The following is a 22,779-nucleotide window of genomic DNA, read 5'->3' as shown; positions in this document are numbered from 1 at the left end:
CTTCATGCACTGGGTTGGTCCAGTCCCCCTCAATGCACCAAACAGTCACCCGCCTGCTTCTCTAATACTGAGGCCACCCCTCTTTTGATGGGAGGCTTTAGTATACAGTGCTAGTTTTAGTGTTAAAGGTGTAAAGGACTATCCCCATTCTTTTCAACACTATGTATAATGCATGATGGACTGAAAATATGTCACACACTATCTGGTCTGGATAAGAGGTGATCTTTTCATTATTTGCCAAACTAACTTATAATGTAGCTTATTTATGTATTGCGTCTTGTGTGTCTCCTGCTGTCAGAGCATCATCACCTAGAAAGCACCAGGTTTTCATGTATAAACCAATTTTAACAACTTTGGTTCAAAAGAATACTTTTGGTGCCACCTAGTGTTCAAACATTATACTGCAAGCATTAAAGAACATCTGATAACAGAAAGTGATATGCTAGAAATCAGCTTAAGACCATTTTCAGACGCTGTATAACAACGGCCGTTCTGTGACACGGCCATGTTACAGAACGGCCACTGTCTGTGAAGTTCACCCCAGCCGATACTGCAGTACGGGCCGGATGAACATTGCTTCTTTCTAACTGAAATGTGGGCACATTTGGGTGCAACCGTGTTCCAAATGACCATAACAGACAATGTAAAGTACAGCCAGCACCGCATTTTACATTGTCTGCACAGTTTATTTAGTGGTGGACGCTATTCAATGAATAGCGGATGCACAAAACAGATATGTAAGTTTTCTGTGCGGCTGCATGTAATCCCGGCTGGACTGTATAAAATGTACATACACTTCGGCCACGATTACATAGTAGTAAATGCGAAACCTGTTTAATCAAAAAATACAGTGTGTGAACAAGGCCTAAGGATGGGTTCATACGCAACTAGTTAGCAGCGGATTTCACGCTGCGAGTTTGCTGCGAACTCCGCTGCAAATACTTTACTGTCATTCTGAATAGGATTACATACTTGCAGTGGATTTTTTATCCCACTGCGAGTATGTAAACGTCAGCCCCCTCAACCCGCGGCAGACCGGTGCCTACATTACCGATCCATGCTGCAGCTTGCTTTAGGGGCTCCCAGCATCCTGAAGTCCCGCTCAGCCAATCAGTGGCTGCAGCGGGGCAGCGCACTGATTGGCTAAGCGAGAAGTCAGGATGCCGGGAGCCCCCAAAGCAAGCTGCAGCATGGATCGGTAATGTAGGCACCGGCCGCGGGTTGAGGGGGCTGACGTTTACATACTCGCAGTGGGATAAAAATTCCACTGCAAGTTTGTAATCCTATTCAGAATGACAGTAAAGAATTCACAGAGGATTTCGCTGCAAACTCGCAGCGTGACATCCGCTGCGGATCAGTTATGTGTGAACTCAGCCTAAAGTTAGATTCCCACATAACGGCTCTGCAACGGTTTTCACGCTGCGAATCCTTGACTGTCATTCTGAATAAGGTTACATACTCGCAGTAAAATTTTTATATTCCACTGCTAGTATGTAAACGTACATTACCTGGTCCGCGATCTGGCCTCCTCCTGTGGCTCCTGGCAGGCTGATTTCCCGCTCAGATAATCAGTGGCTGCGGCGAGTGCACTGATTGGCCAAGCGGGAGGTCAGGACGCTGGGAGCCACAGGAGGTGATGTATGCACCGGGCCGCCGTGGATTAACGGGGGTGGGACAGCGTTTACATACTCCACTGCAAGTATGTAACCCTATTCAGAACAACAGTAAGGGATCTGCTACGGATCTGTTACGTGTGAATCTAGCATAAGGGAGAAGTCGGGTGGATTTTAAAATCCTGCACCCAGCAGGGGCAGGGGGAAATTAATTACAAGTACTAACTTACCTCTCCCTGTGCCGGTGGTGAGCGGCGGGGCCAGCTGTGGGTCCCCTGTCAGGCTCCGGAAGTGACACATCATGAGCAGCCAGTCCATCACCCAGGTTGTGACCTGTGAGCTTCGTGTCAGTACTTCATTCACTCACACGTTCCGTGTTCTGCACGGGACACGGACCTGGAATGCATGTAGCGGACTCCCTTTCCACCACCCCCCCTCCCCTTCCCACGCCATATTGTAATGGCTTCCCTAAATATACAAAATATCACATCCTTAAAAATACTCAACATATAAATACAACAGAGAATATAACAAAGACTGACACATTTCCGCACACAGTAAACTGAAATACAATATAATGAAAGTAACTAAAAAATGACTATTACCATAAAGATGGCGGGCGTAAATCCACTTCACTTTACTATTGGATCTAAAGGGAAAAAGGAATTTTACTTTATGAATAAATGCAAAGCACAACACAATATAATAAAGTACAATCTATTTTAAAACCAATTCACATGGTGACCGTGGGTCTCAAAATAAAAGCTGCGATGCTCTGTACTGTCATTTTCTATGGCGTTACATTTTTCATTCCGCTGCAAGAATGAAAGAGGTCAGAGAGGTCAGTGCTGACTTCAGAGGAGATAGCCCGGTGATGTAGCTGTAAATTAACTCTTTGTTGTCCTGTTTTGGTGCCTCATCTCCCTCCACCCCTCCCCTCTCCATAAGAGAACCATGAAAACAGGGGGGAGAGCTATAAACTGCTTTTTCATGATAAAAATGCTCCGATTGCAGGTTACACCTCCCCTCTCCATAGAGAACACAGGAACACTCAGCTGTGGCAAATGTTTTGGGAGGACGGGGGCCGGGCAGGAGATATAACGGACATTCAGAACATTGTTCTGCTGCTATCAGTTATTGAAGATGTATGGCTATCTTAAAGGGGCACTCCATTGAAATGTTTTCGCTTTCAAATCAACTGGTGTCATAAAGTTATATAGACTTGTAAATTACTTCTATTTTAAAGTTCTCCAGTCTTCCAGTACTTATCAGCTGCTCTATGTCCTGCAGGAAGTGGTGTATTCTCTCCAGTCTGACACAGTGCTCTCTGCTGTCCCCTCTGTACATGTCAGGAACTGTCCAGAGCAGGAGAGGTTTTCTATGGGGATTTGTTACTGCTCTGGCGGTTCCTGCTAGGGAGAGAGGATACAGGAACCCACACCACACACCTCCACTATACAGAGTGCCACAGCTCTGCACAACTCACAGCTACTGACTAGACCAACACCGCGCAGTTACCTCACATCGACTTGCGCGCTGCGCCATGACGTCACTGCGGCGGTCCAGCAGAGGACGCCTACACGCGTATCAAATACTCCAGCGCCATCTTAAGTACTGGCAATCTTACAGTAGTCTTAGCTACAAAAGAGGGTTGTAATACTGCGGTGAGCCGCGTGACAGAGTCCGTGAGGGTGTACGTCAGCGAGCTGGCTGTAGGGGCGCGCGCTGTCGGGTTATTAGTAACGGAAGCGCTGAGTGTGCCCTTCTCGGGGGGTTGTGACTGGGGCAGGATGCTGATTGGACGAGGGATGTGGCGGGAAATTAGCCGGCTTGTCAGTTTCATCACGTGACGCGCTGGTCGGTAAGTGGCGTCTCCTGCTGTGGTGTAAGTGATGGCGGCCGCTGGGCGGGGGGGGTTCTCCTTTACTATGTACATCGCCACTGTCAGCTCTTATACATATCCCAAACCGGCAGGTCACCAGCTGTGGCTAAACTACAACTCCCAGCATGCCTTGGTAACTGATGGCTGCTAGGGCATGCTGGGAGTTGTAGTTTTCAGGCATTGCATAGTCTTCTGCTGTCAAGGCATGCTGGGAGTTGTAGTCTTGCGGCAGCTGGATAGTCTTCTGCTGTCAGGCATGCTGGGAGTTGTAGTTTAGCAATAGCAGAATAGTCTTTGGCTGTCATGTATGATGGGAGTTGTAGTTTTGTAGCAGCTGGATAGTCTTCTGAGGTTAGGACATGATGGGAGTTGTAGTTTTGCAGCAGCCAGATAATCTTCAGCTGTCAGGCATGATGGGAGTTGTAGTTAAGCAATAGCAGAATAGTCTTTGACTGTCGGGGCATGCTGGGAGTTGTAGTTTTGCAGTAGCTGGATAATCTATCGCTGTCAGGGCATCATGGGGGTAGTAGTCTTGCAGCAGCTGGATATTCTGTCGCTGTCAGGGCATCATGGGGGTTGTAGTTTTGCATTAAATAAAAAGCCTTCCGCTACTGGATCATACAGGGAGTGCTATGTGACAGCAGGTGGAGAGTCTGCAGCTATCTGGCAATGATAGGAGATGTCATGGCATGATGGGAGTTGTTGTTCTCTACTGTTAGAGAGCCACAGGTTGGGGAGGACAATGCTTTCTGCTAACCTTCAGTCCTATGCAGCCAGATGGTACTACAAAGCCCATCATGCCCTAAGAGCTGACAGCGCTCCAGGTGTTCTCATGTATAACTCCCATCATGGTGCTCCACACAATTCCCATCATGCATTGCCCGCAGGATCTCCAGCTATTGATATGACAACTCTCATCATGCGCTGACAGCTGTAGGCTCTGTGCTTGCTGCAAGACTACGACTCCTATAATCCTGGCGCTACAACTCCCTTCGGACTCTTGACAGGCACAAGTTTTGAAATGGCTCCAGAGCCCCTAAAGCTGGTGTCTCCCCCCCCCCCCCCCTCCCGTTATTGTCTCTGTTATCAGCCATGTGTAGATAGGAGGAGGATGAGTTGTCAGGACGTCTCCCCCAGCCATGGTGACAGGATTGTGCCCGCACCAGCAGCAGTAGGTGCCCGGTGTAACATACAGCCACCATGACCAGGAGAAATTACCCACCATGTCCATTAACCCTTAGATGCACCCATGGCATCTAGGTGGTTGGCTATAGGCACATCAGATTGACTGCTTTGGTCTATTATAATATAGTTTCAGTTCCATTCCGTCTGCGTAGTATTACATACTTATGTCTCAGTCGTTTTCACGTACAGTCACTATTAAGAACGGCCGGTCACTGTATGTGGTTCATCGGGATAACACACTTTTCGTTGCAGGATACAGACTGTCACCTTATAGAATCGACACGATGAACGACAATGAATTCGATTCTTCAGATGAGGAAACGCCGGACAAGGAACAGACGCCCCTTGAGTTCTTTTGGTAAGTCCAATATTAATCCACAGGCCTGTAATCAGACCTGTTCTTGGAGACTGGTGATGGCAAGATTTCACTTTTTTCTTTCAACTGGCGCCAGTAAGTTATATAGATTTGTAATTTACTTCTATTACAAAATCTCAGGCCTTGCAGTACTTATCCGCTGCTGTATGTCCTGTAGGAAGTGGTGTATTCTCTCCAGTCTGACACAGTGCTCTCTGCTGCCACCTCTGTCCATGTCAGGGACTGTCCAGAGCAGCAGCAAATCCTCATAGAAAACCTCTCCTGTTCTGGACAGTTCCTGACATGGACAGAGGTGGCAGCAGAAAGCACTGTGTCAGACTGAAGAGAATACACCACTTTCTGCAGTACATTCAGCAGCTGATAAGTACTGCAAGGCCTATCAGCTGCTGAATGTACTGCAGAAAGTGGTGTATTCTCTTCAGTCTGACACAGTGCTTTCTGCTGCCACCTCTGTCCATGTCAGGAACTGTCCAGAACAGGAGAGGTTTTCTATGAGGATTTGCTGCTGCTCTGGACAGTTCCTGACATGGACAGAGGTGGCAGCAGAGAGCACTGTGTCAGACTGGAGAGAATACACCAGCGGATAAGTACTGCAAGGCCTGAGATATTGTAATAGAAGTAAATTAGAAATCTATATAACTTACTGACACCAGTTAATTTGAAAGAAAGAAAATCCCTGGAGTTCCCCTTTAAGCATATGCCACTGGCTGCCATCTTACATCCATACCATCACTCCATCTTAAGTCATGTCATCTGCTCTCGTGAGCGAACTAGAGATGAACCCATAGCTGATTGCTTGGACGTTGAATCCCTAGGAGGCCTATGGCTGCATCCATCTTTTCCAGGCAGCAGGATTGAACGGCTGATCAATTAGTTTCAGGTTCAGCTGAACTCGCTCATCTCTAGTAATGACATCATCTGCCATCGTTTCACTGATCTCTTTTATCATTTGTATCATGATGTCATTATTATTACGCTGTTATGTCACTGTGACATACACGTCTCTCATGCAGTAATCATGACATCATTGTACTGCCAACATTCATATATTCGTCTTGCTTTTTTTTTGCAGGCTCAGCCTAAAAGCAGTGAACTACGCCCATAGACTAGGGATCAGTGCTCTTCCAGGTAGGTACCCTGTACCTAGTAGATCTGTATGTATTTGTTTGCCTTTAGGTCAGGGATGGGGAACCATTGCCCTATTGCTGAGCAAAACTACAATTCCCATCATGCCTGGACAGCCAACCCCTTGGCTGTCCAGGCATGATGGGAATTGTAGTTTTGCAACAGATGGAGGACCACAGGTTCCCCATCCCAAAGGTCCTGCTGTTTTTTTGATGGCAGGAAATGACATTTACTTTTGGAATATCTCTTTGTGATTTCAGGATGTAAGTTTAAAAACATTCGGAGGAACCTTCTTCACAATGTAGGTAAGTGTAAGGGCCCTATTACACGGGACGATTATCGTGCAAAAAATCGTTAAATCGTTCAAATTGTTCTGTGTAATTGCAGGCAACGATCAGAAAATCGTATGTCGTTGATCGCTGATATAGATCTGAACCTAAAATTATCGTTAATCGTTTGCTGTAATTCCACGTTCGTTCGCTCAAGTTCCACATTTTTTCACTAATCGTTCAGTGTAATTGCCCATTGTTTTTCTGGGATCAGAAGGAATAAACGATTATAGTAACCATCGTATCTAACGATTATCGGTCTGTGTAATATGGTGAACGATTTCCGGTTAACGATAAACAATCTCGTTTGCTATCGTTAGTCGTTAAAAATCGCTCAGTGTAATAGGAACCTAAGATGGGGCATGCAACCCCCCCCCTCCAAAAAAAAAATTAAAAATCCCTGTTTAGAAACTGAGCATATCCAATAAAGTGGTTGTATAACTAACCACAACTCCTTTTTAAAGAGCCATGCTCTATATCAGGCATGTCGAAAGTCCGGCCGGAGGGCCATTTGCGGCCCGCGTTCCGAACTTTTACGCCCCCCCCCCCCAGGTATCCAGCTTGCTATTATCTGCCTGTGTTATAAAGCATATAGCATGTAGCATGTAAAATGGTCGGCCCTCGCACATGTTCACTTCATCAAATTTGTCACTCTTCGAAAAAAGTTTGGACATGCCTGCTCTATATAGTGCACATTCACTAGTCGTACAGCGGCATCTGTTTTCTGTTTCATTCAAGCTGCCAGATCATGTGACCACCAGCCTGACCCACTAAAAATTATCAGTGTTTAATGTGTCAGAGTAAGTGGTCAATCCTGGGTCAGCTGACTTCCTGTGATGGAGTACAGCCAGGTGATCAAATTAGGAACTGCTATGACGAGAGCCTGCCTCCTCTCTCTGGTAAGCCAGAGGCATCATGGTAAATGTAGGCAGCATTAGAAAGTCATTTCTGTAAAGAATATACAATCCAAATGGCTGAACACTAGAGATGAGCACAACTGGCGCATACTTGAGTCGGAACGTTCGGCATTTGAATACCGTTGGCTGAATATGCAGGGTGCAGCTCTAGGGAGTGTCTTTACACAGAGATTTATCTGACAGATTTTGAAGCCAAAGCCAGGAAGAGATTATAAACAGGGAACAGGTCATTAAGGAAAGACTAAAATTTCTCCTCATTTCAAATCCTTTCATGGCTTTGGCTTCAGATAAATCTCTGTGTGTAAAGGCACCCTAAGAATACATATGTAAAGCCTCATCTCTACAGCAAACAAAAAAACCTCTTTAAATGGGCACCGTCATAAAAAAAAAAAAGTTTTGATCAGGCCTTTTCTGTATTTTATTTATATCCCTTGTAGAGGAAATAAAGAGACAGGAGATCCAGGATGTGTTTGTATTCTGCACGACGTCGGAGCTTTCCTATTATCGCGTTCCCACCCTCATACAAGAATATCACAAGCAGAGTTTGGAGGTCCATCACTACCCCTTCCTAGACGGAGATGTGCCCGAACTTGACACCTGCCGTAAAATATTAGAAGACCTAAAGACTTGCATGGACAACAGCAGAAAGACTTTAATACAGTAGGTACCATTTGCTGCCGAAACTCCTGCAAGAGAAAAGCTACCGCTTTTCCTACTTCGGGGATGGGAAACTTTCGGCCCTCCGGCTGTTGCAAAACTACATTTCCCACCATGCCTGGACAGCCAAAGCTTTAGCTTTGGCTGTCCAGGCATGATGGGAAATGTAGTTTTGCAGCAGCGCCAAAGATTAGCAAGTAGGGCAGAGGATGGGGAACCTGTCATAAGCAATATGGAGGCCAGACAGAAGGGAGGATGACTAAATCAGATTTGTTTTTAGGTCTGCAGTTGTGGTGGGATATATTTTCTTCAGACTTTCGCTTCATACTGTGAAGCCATTGGTGTGAAAATCTCTATATCAGTAAATCGCCTACCATGCTTTTACGTTACACCGTTTCTGATACATTTTGCCACAGTAAAACGTTACATTGAGTGAATGGTGCTTTCTTGTAATCTGGTACAGTGGAGGATAATCCAGGGGGATACAGCAGTCTGTCATTCTGTAGAACTCACTGCGAAGCCTAAATCTAAAATCTCTCCCTGGCGGAGAATGTTATTATCCTTCCTCTCACACAGCGGTAATCAGATAACTTCTTTCCCCAAAATCCTCAGTAGTATTTATATGTAGGAGTAGTACATCAGTCTCATGGGAATGTTGTACAATGAAGATGTCTGTTCCCCTATACTGATATCCTTTTTTTTTTTTTTTCTTCTTGCAGCTGTTACGGTGGTCTAGGACGCTCGTGTCTTAGTAAGTGCCATGTTTGACATTACATCATAAAAAATAAAGGTATACAGAAAAAACTGTCCAGAGCAGTAGCAAATCCCCATAGAAAACCTCTCCTGCTCTGGACAGAGGTGGCAGTAGAGAGCACTCTGTCAGACTGCAGGACATATAGCAGCTGATAAATGGTAAACTACAAATCTCTATAATTTTCTAACACCAGTTGATGTAATTTTTTTTCTCTCCAGAGTACCCCTTTAATTTATTATAAGGATAGGTTGTCTGTGGAACCTGAAAGCATCCACACATGTACATTATGTGAACAAAAGTAATGGGGTACTTACACATTCAAGAGCGTTTAGGATATCTTCATTCTAAATCTATATGTTTGTTTTTAAGATGTTGCATAGAGAAGTGTGATTGTCCCTGCATAGAACACACCTCCATCTGACACCTGGCATTGTACATGCAGCTGCTTAGCCACAAAAACCCATGCTGCAAAGCATGGGTCTCCAGACTACAGCTGTTGCAAAACCACAATTCCCATCATGCATGGACAGTTAAAGCTTTGGATTTGGCTGTCCAAGCATGATGGGAAATGTAGTAATGCAACAGCGGAAGGGTTGTAGTTCAGAGACCCATGCTGAAAAGCTTCCATAAAGTGAATATTTTAATAATACTTTAGTATATAGGAAGCTTTACACTAATAGGATATATACATAGTGATATCTTCATCTTCCAGCAGCAGTTCCTCATTTCCTGCCTGCAGGATTCCTGTAAATGTCTGCAACCATCCTGTTACCACATAATGTGCCTAGAGCACAGGTGCCAAACTCTCTGCCCTCCTGCTGTTGCAGAACTACAATTCCCATCATGCCAGGGTAGCCAAAGCTCAAAAGATGAGAGAAGACCCCACAGACTCACAGTTTCTCTGCCCTGGATTTCTTATCCATTAGGTTTACCCACCCCCTTAGCACTTGTAATGAGTTACTCTTCGAGTAGTTGAGATCTGGTTTATCCTCTTGCAGTTGCCGCCTGCCTGTTACTTTGGCTAGATGAAAAAATGACTCATGAAGAAGCCATAGATCTGGTGCGGGCTGCACGAGGTCCAGGAGCCATACAAACCGTTAAGGTAACATGCTTCTATGCCATCACTTACTGCACCATCCTCTTACCAAGATCTGATTTTAAGCTTGTTAAAATTTTGCTCCTCTTCCAGCAATTTAACTTTATTCTGTTGAAAGTTACAGTTTTCCTTTCATTGGATCTGATAGTTTGGGGATTAAACAAGTACCAATAATCCATCGTGGTGTCAATAATAATTCTGCTTCTCTTCCAGCAATTTAACTTTGTTAACGAATTCCATGAAAACGTGTCCCGCTGTCAGCCGCCTCCTGAAGAAACCCGACAGTCTGTATCCAGATGACGGCGCTCTACATAGGGCACAGCTTTCATCATGGACACTTGTGTTAAAACCAGCCGCCAGGCTTTTGTTCTTCTTGCATTATGAATTGTGACCTATTGGGTGTTTTATACTGTTTCAGTTCCTATTTCCTGCACATATATGTATATATTAAAGAGCAAAGACGCCAAATGTTTTATAGGCCATGTAGCCGAAAAACTTCTCAGTGTCACTGTAAGAAGAAGTATGCAAACACGGGACATAAAGTTGTTGAACATATTACAATGTCCATGTCTCTCCTTTTATTGGTATAATATATTGCATTGTTGTATTCTTCAGAACTAGAAAAGAAAAGGCATTTGGGGAGTTTTGACTTGGAAAAGTGAGGCATGCATCTAAAGCAATATAAATAAGAAGAGGAATAATTAAATTAGTTATATAAATTAGATGAATCACAGCAGCCACAAAAGAGAAAAGCTTCTTAGGATGGGCAAAAAAAAAGGGAACTGTATCCACTGAGAAATCAAATCACATTGATGCTTGCAAAAAGAGAAGCATGAATAGCTTATGTATGTATAGTAACACAATGGAAAGCAAAAGGGTTGTCAGTGTATGGAGAAACGTGGCTAATTTATTTTCCTCTTTTCATTTCCTTTTAACAAGCAGCACAGCCCATTCACTTAAATGGAAACAAGCTACAATACCACACTAAAAGGGTTTATCCAGGATAAGAAAAAGCACAGTTTCTTTCTTTTAAAAACAGCACCACCCCTGGCCCAGGTTGTATGCGATTTTAAAATTCAGTTTTCATTCGCTTCAATGGAACTAAGCTGTAAATCCAAAACAGGGACAAGAGAGGCACTGTTTCTAAAAGCAGCCATGGTTTTTCTATGCCTGGATAACCCCTTTAACCTGCGTGTTGATTTTTTGGAAAAAGTAGTCATGTTTTCATGATCAAAATAAGTCACTTTAAATGAAGACGCAATTTCATAAATGACTGACCATGTAACACAGACTGGATCTGTCGTCCTATTTAAAAATACAGAAAAAACCCTCCTTTATGATTTTCATGTGCACTTCATGACACAACCCCTTTAAACTGTACCAAATGGATACGCAGCTCCTAAACTGTAATAATCCAGCAGTATATGAGCTTTTATATAATACCAAAGGCGGCTGGTGATAAAGCAGATGATAGATACTGCTAATGGCGAGGTCTATTTGCTCTGTATTGTATCTGTTTTTTGCAAATAGCAATAATAAAACCATATTTTTCAGTGACTTTAAGGTCAGGCTGCTTCACTTAGAAAGCTGCAATATGATGGACCATCATGGCCGAGAAGTGAAATCAAACAACCAAAGAACGGCTGGAGTGTTTTCCAACTTTTGTTATTTTTAGCTACTAGAAGGATCCTATAACGTCATACAAAAGGGGCAAAAGTTTTCCTCCAACTTTATGCAGCACATAATGTGAGTAACTAAACCAAAGCCATTTTCTCCGCTCAGCCGAGTTGTATCAGTGCAAAATATTTCACACAAGCAAAAAGTATCACGGAAAAGGAAAAATTAAAAAACAGGATACAAGAATAAACTGAACAGATAATATACACAATTTCCCAGTCTTCATAAAACATGAAAAGAATCTTCCCGCCGACACAAAACGTGAGCGGCTGTTAAAAAATAGGGAAGCCATGTTTTCCCCCCCCTCACTTGCAGTCTAGGGAACCCATCGGCCGCTGTGGTAGGATCTTGTCGGATCAAATGCCTATAGAGTTTACAGCTTTGCATGCAATTATATTCAACCAGCGTCTTCTGCAGCGATTCTTAGGAGCTCACCAAAACGTAGATCATGCTGGAAAGACAGAAAAACAATGGGTGAGGATGAAAAATACAGTACGTAAAACTTGTTTATGGCCCCTGCTAGGTTAGTGCATGACATCAGCGCTAGAGATATGTGAATTTACAGTAAGTTTGGGGGTTTTGAAACCCTGAACACTTGGCAGCCCTAAGGCTGCATCCATCGTCACCAGGTGTCAAATACCGATCAGTCAGGGTTGCACACACCACTTCTGTAAATTTGCTGATCTCAAATTGAGGCACACAGTGGGTCAGAAGCAAGAGCACCCAGCCCAACAGGTTTACTAGACACTTAGGGGCAACTAAAACAATTCTACTTTGCACCAGTTTGATGAATCTGCCCCTTAATGATCTGTGATGCATACAATACTACATACGTCACTGGGGTGGGTGCTTAGATGTAATGAGTTGTGATGTATACATCGCCGCTTATTACTGTACAGGAGCAGGTAGTCTATAGATAGGAAGGAGTCCCTGCTCCTATATGCAGTGGTGGTCTAAGGACGGTCCTTTTACATAACCCGATATGAGGTCATGCAAGGACGCAGACAAGCTCGATTGTAATGCCTTCAGAAGGATGCAGCACAAACAATGCAGCACTACAAACGAGCTTGTCTGCATCCTTGCATGACCCCATATCAGGGTGGGTAAAAGGACCTTTGTCCCAGGACTTCCACGGCATACAGGAGTAGGGACTCCTGTCTAGCCATTTGATTATATTGCTGTCGGCTACTTACTGTTTACATAGGAAACGTGCGGCCGATAGCTAAATATTTTAGCACAGGCCAAAATATGTGAGCGGGCCAATTGTCGGCCAAAGGAACATTTCCAGCAACGCTCCTTGCCGATAATCGGCCCGTGCAAAAGGTCCCATAGACAGGAGTCCCCGCTCCTGAACAAAAATCTGCTGCATCTTCTCCACTTTGACCATAGCCTTACCACACAGGAGAGCGCTCAGTATTAAAGCACAGATACAACACACAACTTACCCATAAAGATAGTAGAAAAATGAGAGCAGGTAAAAAGCTAGTTTACACCATCCCTCCTTCTGACAATATGCTAAAATGTCGGCATTCATAATGGTTGTGGGGTCATATAGACCGGGGCCGCTCATCACAGGCCGGCTCATGTACCTGCAAACACATCACACAACGCAAAATTATTTGAATATTCAAATAACAAGAAACTTTATATCTTTCAAATCCACAAGACGTAAAAAGAACAAAAATAGAAAACGTGTCTGATCTTTAAACTCAGTCCCAGTATTGCCTAAAATAAGCTACTGTCACAGCAATGATAACTAACCAGCCGGAGACAACAGGGACACAGGTGACACAGGGAATGCGTCCTATTCACTCTAAACTGCCATCCAGTCAACATGTGACAGTACCCCCCAAACAGTAGAGTGAACTTACAGCAAGTTAGGGTTCATGTGAATCAATTCAAATGCAAAATCATTGAGTTTGTGTAAATCCATACGCTGTAGGAAATAAGTTTGGCTGATAGTACCGATATCAGCCAAACTTAAAGGGGTTGGCCACTTTATAGTAAAGTTGCTCAGTGTACAGTATTAGTAAGTGTACTCACTGTATATACTGACAGCAGCTCCCTGTGTACTCACTGTATATACTGACAGCAGCTCCCTGTGTACTCACTGTATATACTGACAGCAGCTCCCTGTGTACTCACTGTATATACTGACAGCATCTCCATGTGTACTCACTGTATACACTGACAGCAGCTCCCTGTGTACCTCAAGAGCTAAAATCAGACTCCCCTCCTCCAGGCTGTGCTGCCCTGCTCTGTGGTGTTTTGGTACATAAGATTGCTGCCATAGAGGAGCATGTGACCAGGCCCCGCCCCCCAGTGTCCACCACTGAGCCTGTATATGTCTATGGAGGACACAGGGGACAGGGCCTGGTCACATTCTCCTTCATGTCGGCCATTTTATGGACTGAAACAGCAGGGCACCACAGCCTGAAGGAGGGGAGTCTGATTTTAGCTCTGAGGTACACAGGGAGCTGCTGTCAGTGTATACAGTAAGTACACAGGGAGCGGCTGTCAGTATATACAGTAAGTACACAGGGAGCTGCTGTCAGTGTATACAGTGAGTACACTTACTAATATTTTGTACTGACCTATTTTACTATAAAGTGGCCAACCCCTTTAATTCCTACAGCGTATGGAGGGAGCTGTTACACAACGGCCAGAGAGCCGCAGTCTGCAGGCAGAACATCACATCACAATTCCTTTAAAAAAAAAAATGCAGTTGCCAATAAGTATGATAGCAGTTTTTTTTTCCTTTGCAACTAAACATCTAGATGAAGATTGTAAAAGAGACAAATCATGGAAGAGCTCATTACCTCCAGATATGGTACGCCAAGAGCGGCATGTTTAAACTGAGCGTTAACCACTCTGCGGCACATAGAAACATGACACAGAAGAAGGCATGGATGAGATACTCAGGAAGCACAAGCTGCAAGAGAAGGACAAGAGAAGATTTACATCAGATCTGCAGACATAGCCCAACAGTGAGAAGACATGAGAGAAACCCCTTCCCGCCATACAGGGCGCTCGGCCCCTTCCCACCATACGGGGCGCTCGGCTTTGACATAAAGGTAACATGGCCCCCAAATCCCAAGCTGGTTAGGGGGTTTCATCAATATGTCAGAGCAATCTCAGATGCAGAACAGATTGCAGTAGTGATGGGTCAGGCCGCGTACACATCTTTCTAGCACACACTGCTATCACAATACATTCTGTATTATACTCCAGAGCTGCACTCACTATTCTGCTGGTAAGGTCACTGTGTACATACATTACATTACTGATCCAGAGTTACATTCTGTATTATTCTCCAGAGCTGCACTCACTATTCTGCTTACTCTTGTTTCCTTCTCGCTCTAGAGCCTTATTATGGAGCCCATGGTTGCAGCTGCTCACGTTGCAGTGCTGTTTATGGAGCTTTCAGTAACTTCTATGAGTTATTGGATGTGCAGACCAGTGGCTCTGCTTTTTTTTTTTTTTTTTTTTGTAGGTATATATCAGGTTGCTATGACCTAGTATAATGTATGAAATATAGGAAAACATATTTATCCATCTAGAACATGCTAGTAAAATCCTAGGTGGATTAGTGCAGCTCATACCGGGGCCTGTAATAGAAGAACAGCTGGGGAGGCAGAAGCAGCTTAATCCTGCTGTAGTAGCGGCACCGGCCACATAATCTGGAGAGATGCAGGAGCTGAGCCGCTGCACAGTCCCCGAGTCGTGCACATTCCCGTGTTAGTATCACACACGGCTCTCCATGCATGTTAATAACCTCACGCTGTATAATCAGATGACCACGCAGGGTTAATGACGAGTGATGTCACATAGCGTCACAATGAGGAGGAGGAGAAGCGGCACAATGGCTGCTGAAGAAGTTGATGTTCTTGCTTTCAATGCAGTGATGGTGACGAGCTCTGCAGCCGAAAGATACTGTATACCACCCGGGCCCATATCCTGTATACTACACCACACAAGACCTGTCCTGTACACTACAGCACCACCCCGGGCCCGTATCCTGTATACTACAGCACCACCCCGGGCCCGTATCCTGTATACTACAGCACCACCCCGGGCCCGTATCCTGTATACTACAGCACCACCCCCGGCCCGTAACCTGTACACTACAGCACCACCCCGTACACTACAGCACCACCCCGGGCCCGTATCCTGTACACTACAGCACCACCCTGGGCCCGTATCCTGTACACTACAGCACCCCCCCGGGCCCGTATCCTGTATACTACACCACCACCCCGGGCCCGTATCCTGTATACTACACCACACAAGACCTGTCCTGTATACTACACCACCACCCCGGGCCCGTATCCTGTATACTACACCACCACCCCAGGACCGTATCCTGGATACTACACCACCACCCCGGGCCCGTATCCTATATACTACACCACCACCCTGGGCCTGTATCCTGTATACTACACCACCACACTGGGCCCTTATCTTGTATACTACAGCAGCACCCCGGGCCCGTATCCTGTATACTACACCACCACCCCGGGCCCGTATCCTGTATACTACACAACCACCCCGGGCCTGTATCCTGTATACTACACAACCACCCTGGGCACGCATCCTGCATACTACACCACCACACAGCACTCATCCTGTATACTACACCACCACACTGGACCGGCATCCTGTAAACTACACCACCACCCCAAGCAAGCATTCTGTATACTGCTACACCACCACACCTGGCTGGCATCCTCTATACTACACCACCAGACAGGGCCGGCATCCTGTAGACTACACGGCACAGGACCCATCCTGTATACTACACCACTAGACCAGATCTCCTTCATATATGGAATCATTGATACTTATTAGGATCAATAGTTACTTATCAAGATCAATAGTCACTTATCGGGAATGTCTCTTTCTTTAGGGCAGGGGGACCCTGAAGGCTTTGTTATAGGTCAGCAGTCAAATCAAGTTCTTCCAATGTGAGAAGATAGAACATGTTACATGTAAATGTGGATGGATGGAAAGGGACGAACAATATATAAATGATGATGGGGGAGAATAATAGTCATACAAACAAATGTTCTGGAAAACAAACCGTGGGGGAGGGGGGGTTGTACAGTGAAGGGAATGTACACACCTTGAGTGCAATTTTCACTCTTTTAATCTTTTTCAGCTTTTCAAATGTCTTTTTGTTTGCGACAAAGTAAAAAGCAGATTGAAAGAATATTAGTGCAACAGCCGGCGAGAGCACAGACAACGTACTACACATCTCAGCTTAACGGCAGAAAACGATCGGGTCCGACTTATAGGGACCCTCCCCACTGAGCAGCCGCCATGGGAAAGTTTAAAACTTAAAAAAAAAAACAATAAAACTTTATACGTTATAAGTTTTGATCAATGGTGGTGGGGTTTGGGTGACTGGACCCCCACCGATTGTGAGCACACAATCAAAGTTTATGGTTTCATACACCGGGGATGGGGAACCTTCAGCCCGCTGGCTGTTGCAAAACTACAATTCCCATCATGTCTGGACAGCCAAAGTTAAAGCTTTGGCTGTCCAGGCATGATGGGAATTGTAGTTTTGCAACAGCCAGCGGGCCAAAGGTCCCAGGATGAAACTTCCCTAGCACATGATCCCTAAATAAATGTGCCGTGTTACATATAGGAGATGCACAACGGCAGGATATAAGGTGGCTGCTTATCTTTCCAGAAAAGGAAGAGTGAAAGGAAAGAGTTAACGCCACTCGTCACCTCTCATCCTCTGTAATGTAGAACAGACGTTATAAACGCTGCGCTGCTAAGTGGAACGGCTCCCGGGTCGCGACCACGACGTCTCGTCCGTGCAATGTAGGATGCAGATGCCACAGACACCAAGTATCACGACATAAGAAGTGGAGGGAGAAGCATGGCGGTAAGAGAGGTCGTGGGAGACTTACGGGGTTGAGTGTGTTACACTGGTCTATAGGATTTTTGTAGTCTGTCTTCAGTTCATCGAATGCGATTATCTGGGAAAAGAATAAAAAAAAAGTTTATATATCATACTATTACTTCACATGGGAGATATATATATATATATATATATATATATATATACATACATACATATATATATATATACATATATATATATATATATATATATATATATATATATATACACACACAATCCCACCAAGGCTGTCGGTGCTATATCTAGTTCTGTATACTCAGCAGGTGGCAACACATCTGTTCACACAGACTAAGCCTCATTCACACTACTGTATATAGGTCAGGATTCAGATAACCTAGAAGATATACTGACATATATGCAACTGTGAACAATGACTTATAGACAGAATTTATAGATGGGTGCGCAGTATCATATACATCCCTGTATCCGCTGGTTACTCTGTATATAGAGGGATTCTATGTATCCAACTGGGAGCATGTCAGGAGACCTATATACTGTCCATGGATAGCTCGTACCCCCACAGCAGGTCTCTGTTCTGCTACATAAGAGGGCATAAGATACTACAGATCAAGAAAAAATATTACATTATATAAATATAATAGATATGAATACTGTATAATCAAAAATTATTTCTAGATATAGAAGCGCCTGACAGAGGACTACAAGCCTAGTGCCTGGGCTCAGGCCTAACTCACATGATTACTAGGCCCGCCCTCCCCCCGGGGCAGATAACTGTAGCTCCTCCTTATTGATTGCCAGATTATTGGCACATAAATCACATTACATTAATCAGCTAGGATCCTGCACCTATACAATTGCTCCAGCAAAGAACAAGCAAGATTTAAAAAAAATGGTCAAAGGGATGGTCTGACTCGATTTTTTTTTTATTATGATTTTCTGTATCGAAACTTGAAGGCACATCCCCCCCCCCCCCCCGCAATCCGTGGCCCAGGTCCATAATGCTTGTAATCAGGGTGAGGGCAAGCACTACCCGCTCAGCCCCTGACTGTATGCAGTGTGCACCACCTCTCTGGCTGCCATCACTTAAAGGAAACGTTGCACATCCACCTATAACTACTGACCTCTGAGTGTTTTCTACTGTAGTCATCCTCTGGGTATTGGATGCCTGTGAGCTGCTCTAGCTGTTGCACAAGTTCCATTATGCACAGAGATACAGTGTATACCCACATATATACCACCCCAGGCTCCTGTCACCTGCACTGACACACTGTAACAACCCATCAGCACAGGAGCTATAGCCTGTACCCACATATATACCACCCCAGCCTCCTGTCACCTGCACTGACACACTGTAACAACCCATCAGCACAGGAGCTATAGCCTGTACACACATATATACCACCCCAGCCTCCTGTCACCTGCACTGACACACTGTAACAGCCCATCAGCACAGGAGCTATAGCCTGTACACACATATATACCACCCCAGCCTCCTGTCACCTGCACTGACACACTGTAACAGCCCATCAGCACAGGAGCTATAGCCTGTACACACATATATACCACCCCAGCCTCCTGTCACCTGCACTGACACACTGCAACAGCCCATCAGCACAGGAGCTATAGCCTGTACCACATATATACCACCCCAGCCACCTGCACTGACACACTGTAACAACCCATCAGCACAGCAGCTATAGCCTGTACCCACATATATACCACCCCAGCCTCCTGTCACCTGCACTGACACACTGTAACAACCCATCAGCACAGCAGCTATAGCCTGTACCCACATATATACCACCCCAGCCTCCTGTCACCTGCACTGACACACTGTAACAACCCATCAGCACAGCAGCTATAGCCTGTACCCACATATATACCACCCCAGCCTCCTGTCACCTGCACTGACACACTGTAACAGCCCATCAGCACAGGAGCTATAGCCTGTACCACATATAGCACCCCAGCCTCCTGTCCCCTGCACTGACACACTGTAACAGCCCATCAGCACAGGAGCTATATAGCCTGTACCCACATATATACCACCCCAACCTCCTGTCACCTGCACCGACACACTGTAACAGCCCATCAGGAGATAATAAAACTGTGTTGAACTACAAATCCCTGCATGCCACGCTGGGGGAAGCCTGGAAAAGCTGTGAGTGATGTCACAGGGTGAAGTACTACAAGTCCCAGGCCGCCGGTAATATGGAGCTGTAGTTCCAGTCAGGGACAGAGTGAACCTTGTCCCAGTGACAGGAAGGGAGGAGGGAGCAGCCAGCTCAGCACGGCCGCCCTCCCCTCCTCCTCCGCCGGGGACTCCCGCACAGCCGCTCCCGGATACTTACGTGCCAGATAGCGAAGAATATGAGGGCGGCGGTGAGGAGCAGGGCCAGCATGTAACAGAAGGCCGCGAACGTGAACGCCATGTTCAGTCCGGGGAGCGCAGGAGGAGGCGGCCGCCGCGGGGGCTGCTGGGAAAAATCATTCACCGGCCGCACGGCCTAGGGGGAGGGGCCTGTCCACAATAGAGGCGGGGCTGTAGGGTGATGTCACGGCAAAGGCGGGGCTTCTTCCGGAAGAGGCGGATATTCAGAGTGCGACGCTGTACAACACCGGAAACAGCTGTGTGACTACCTGTCTGCGGGGGAGGAGAGTGGGGAAGGGCTGTGAGATAGGGAGGGAGTGGTGATACTTACATGGGACTGTATGTAGGAGGAGTGTGTTATAGGGAGGGAGTGGTGATACTTACATGGGACTGTATGTAGGAGGAGTGTGTTATAGGGAGGGAGTGGTGATACTTACATGGGACTGTATGTAGGAGGAGTCTGTTATAGGGAGGGAGTGGTGATACTTACATGGGACTGTATGTAGGAGGAGTGTGTTATAGGGAGGGAGTGGTGATACTTACATGGGACTGTATGTAGGAGGAGTGTGTTATAGGGAGGGAGTGGTGATACTTACATGGGACTGTATGTAGGAGGAGTGTGTTATAGGGAGGGAGTGGTGATACTTACATGGGACTGTATGTAACCGGGGTGCCATAGGGAGGGAGTGGTGATACTTACATGGGACTGTATGTAGGAGGAGTCTGTTATAGGGAGGGAGTGGTGATACTTACATGGGACTGTATGTAGGAGGAGTGTGTTATAGGGAGGGAGTGGTGATACTTACATGGGACTGTATGTAACCGGGGTGCTATAGGGAGGGAGTGGTGATACTTACATGGGACTGTATGTAGGAGGAGTGTGTTATAGGGAGGGAGTGGTGATACTTACATGGGACTGTATGTAGGAGGAGTGTGTTATAGGGAGGGAGTGGTGATACTTACATGGGACTGTATGAAGGAGGAGTGTGTTATAGGGAGGGAGTGGTGATACTTACATGGGACTGTGTGTAGGAGGGGTGTGTTATAGGGAGGGAGTGGTGATACTTACATGGGACTGTATGTAACCGGGGTGCTATAGGGAGGGAGTGGTGATACTTACATGGGACTGTATGTAGGAGGAGTGTGTTATAGGGAGGGAGTGGTGATACTTACATGGGACTGTATGTAGGAGGAGTGTGTTATAGGGAGGGAGTGGTGATACTTACATGGGACTGTATGTAGGAGGGGTGTGTTATAGGGAGGGAGTGGTGATACTTACATGGGACTGTATGTAGGAGGAGTGTGTTATAGGGAGGGAGTGGTAATACTTACATGGGACTGTGTGTAGGAGGGGTGTGTTATAGGGAGGGAGTGGTGATACTTACATGGGACTGTATGTAGGAGGAGTGTGTTATAGGGAGGGAGTGGTGATACTTACATGGGACTGTATGTAGGAGGGGTGTGTTATAGGGAGGGAGTGGTGATACTTACATGGGACTGTATGTAGGAGGAGTGTGTTATAGGGAGGGAGTGGTAATACTTACATGGGACTGTGTGTAGGAGGGGTGTGTTATAGGGAGGGAGTGGTGATACTTACATGGGACTGTATGTAGGAGGAGTGTGTTATAGGGAGGGAGTGGTGATACTTACATGGGACTGTATGTAACCGGGGTGCCATAGGGAGGGAGTGGTGATACTTACATGGGACTGTGTGTAGGAGGAGTGTGTTATAGGGAGGGAGTGGTGATACTTACATGGGACTGTATGTAGGAGGAGTGTGTTATAGGGAGGGAGTGGTGATACTTACATGGGACTGTATGTAGGAGGAGTGTGTTATAGGGAGGGAGTGGTGATACTTACATGGGACTGTATGTAGGAGGAGTGTGTTATAGGGAGAGAGTGGTGATACTTACATGGGACTGTATGTAGGAGGAGTGTGTTATAGGGAGGGAGTGGTGATACTTACATGGGACTGTATGTAGGAGGAGTGTGTTATAGGGAGGGAGTGGTGATACTTACATGGGACTGTATGTAGGAGGAGTGTGTTATAGGGAGGGAGTGGTGATACTTACATGGGACTGTATGTAGGAGGAGTGTGTTATAGGGAGGGAGTGGTGATACTTACATGAGGAGTGTGTTATAGGGAGGGAGGATATTTACATGGGGCTGCATGTGGGAGAGGGTGAATTGGCAGTAATTATATCGTTTACATGGGACTGTATGTATGTAGGAGTGAGCACAGGAGTGATATTTACATAGGACTGTAGGTAGAAGGGATGAATGGGCAGGAGTGATTATTTACATGGGACTGTATGTAGGAGGCGTATATAGACAGGAGTGATATTTACATGGGACTGTATGTAGGAGGGGCTAATGGACAGGAGTGCTTTTATTTACATGGGACTGTATGTAGGAGGGGCTAATGGACAGGAGTGCTATTATTTACATGGTGGGGGCCCTTTAGGGTCTGGTCCTGTGACAATGGGGTTGCAGAGCCATTCCGTGGCCCCCCTTCTCTGCTTGCGCACGTTTTGCGGGGATTGTGGTCGCTGACCGGCACAGTGATGATGTTTGGTTAGGGACTCATGTGTATCAGAAGACCTGCACGTGGTACATGAGGCAATATGGTTTGGCCAAATTATATACTAACTTCTGATGGTTCTAAATGTAGCTGAATAAGCTTTCGTGTCAGCCATGGGTGCGATGTGCAGCCATTTCTGTCTTTTTGGCTTGTGCATATATTATTTACATGGGACTGTATGTAGGAGGGGTATATAGACAGGAGTGATATTTACATGGGACTGTATGTAGGAGGGGTATATAGACTGGAGTGATATTTACATGGGACTGTATGTAGGAGGGGTATATAGACAGGAGAGATTATTAAATGGGACTGTATGT

General features: G+C 45.6%; 3 protein-coding genes across 7 annotated transcripts in view; 1 reads left to right on the top strand and 2 right to left on the bottom strand.

The window, feature by feature from the left end:
• The window catches only part of BMP4 (bone morphogenetic protein 4), a 220,614-nt gene extending 217,250 nt beyond the window's left edge, over positions 1 to 3,364 (bottom strand). Inside the window, exons 1-2 of one of the 2 annotated variants that reach the window (XM_069950740.1) lie at positions 3,132 to 3,364; positions 2,219 to 2,262 (exon numbers count right to left, since the gene is read on the bottom strand). The gene's annotated coding sequence lies outside the window, so the exon portion shown is untranslated. Of the gene's footprint in view, positions 1 to 2,218; positions 2,263 to 2,846; positions 3,075 to 3,131 lie in introns of those variants that run through there. The other variant, XM_069950741.1, reaches the window with a different exon arrangement.
• Positions 3,181 to 10,489, top strand: CDKN3 (cyclin dependent kinase inhibitor 3). 4 transcript variants are annotated; one of them, XM_069950745.1, is made up of 8 exons: positions 3,181 to 3,224; positions 4,933 to 5,038; positions 6,129 to 6,184; positions 6,442 to 6,486; positions 7,865 to 8,087; positions 8,804 to 8,835; positions 9,837 to 9,940; positions 10,148 to 10,489. In XM_069950745.1, the coding sequence occupies exons 2-8, from the start codon at positions 4,965 to 4,967 to the stop codon at positions 10,232 to 10,234; spliced, it is 621 nt and encodes a 206-aa protein (XP_069806846.1). In that variant the 5' UTR covers positions 3,181 to 3,224; positions 4,933 to 4,964; the 3' UTR covers positions 10,235 to 10,489. The 4 variants fall into 4 exon arrangements, with proteins under 4 accessions (XP_069806846.1, XP_069806847.1, XP_069806844.1 ...); XM_069950743.1 differs by lacking the exon at positions 3,181 to 3,224 and adding an exon at positions 3,366 to 3,474; XM_069950744.1 differs by lacking the exon at positions 3,181 to 3,224 and adding an exon at positions 3,431 to 3,498.
• Positions 10,473 to 20,028, bottom strand: CNIH1 (cornichon family member 1). Its single transcript, XM_069950747.1, has 5 exons — positions 19,859 to 20,028; positions 17,533 to 17,601; positions 14,431 to 14,543; positions 13,057 to 13,200; positions 10,473 to 12,062 (listed from the first exon to the last, which is right to left on the bottom strand). Exons 1-5 carry the CDS (start codon positions 19,937 to 19,939, stop codon positions 12,035 to 12,037), a joined length of 435 nt encoding a protein of 144 aa, XP_069806848.1. The 5' UTR covers positions 19,940 to 20,028; the 3' UTR covers positions 10,473 to 12,034.
• Between the last annotated feature and the right edge of the window lie 2,751 nt (positions 20,029 to 22,779).

Source organism: Dendropsophus ebraccatus, chromosome 13 (genome assembly GCF_027789765.1).
Source record: "Dendropsophus ebraccatus isolate aDenEbr1 chromosome 13, aDenEbr1.pat, whole genome shotgun sequence".
Taxonomy (NCBI): domain Eukaryota; kingdom Metazoa; phylum Chordata; class Amphibia; order Anura; family Hylidae; genus Dendropsophus; species Dendropsophus ebraccatus.
The sequence above is the reverse complement of the archived record's forward strand: the minus strand, read 5'-3'. Positions and strand labels throughout refer to the sequence as shown.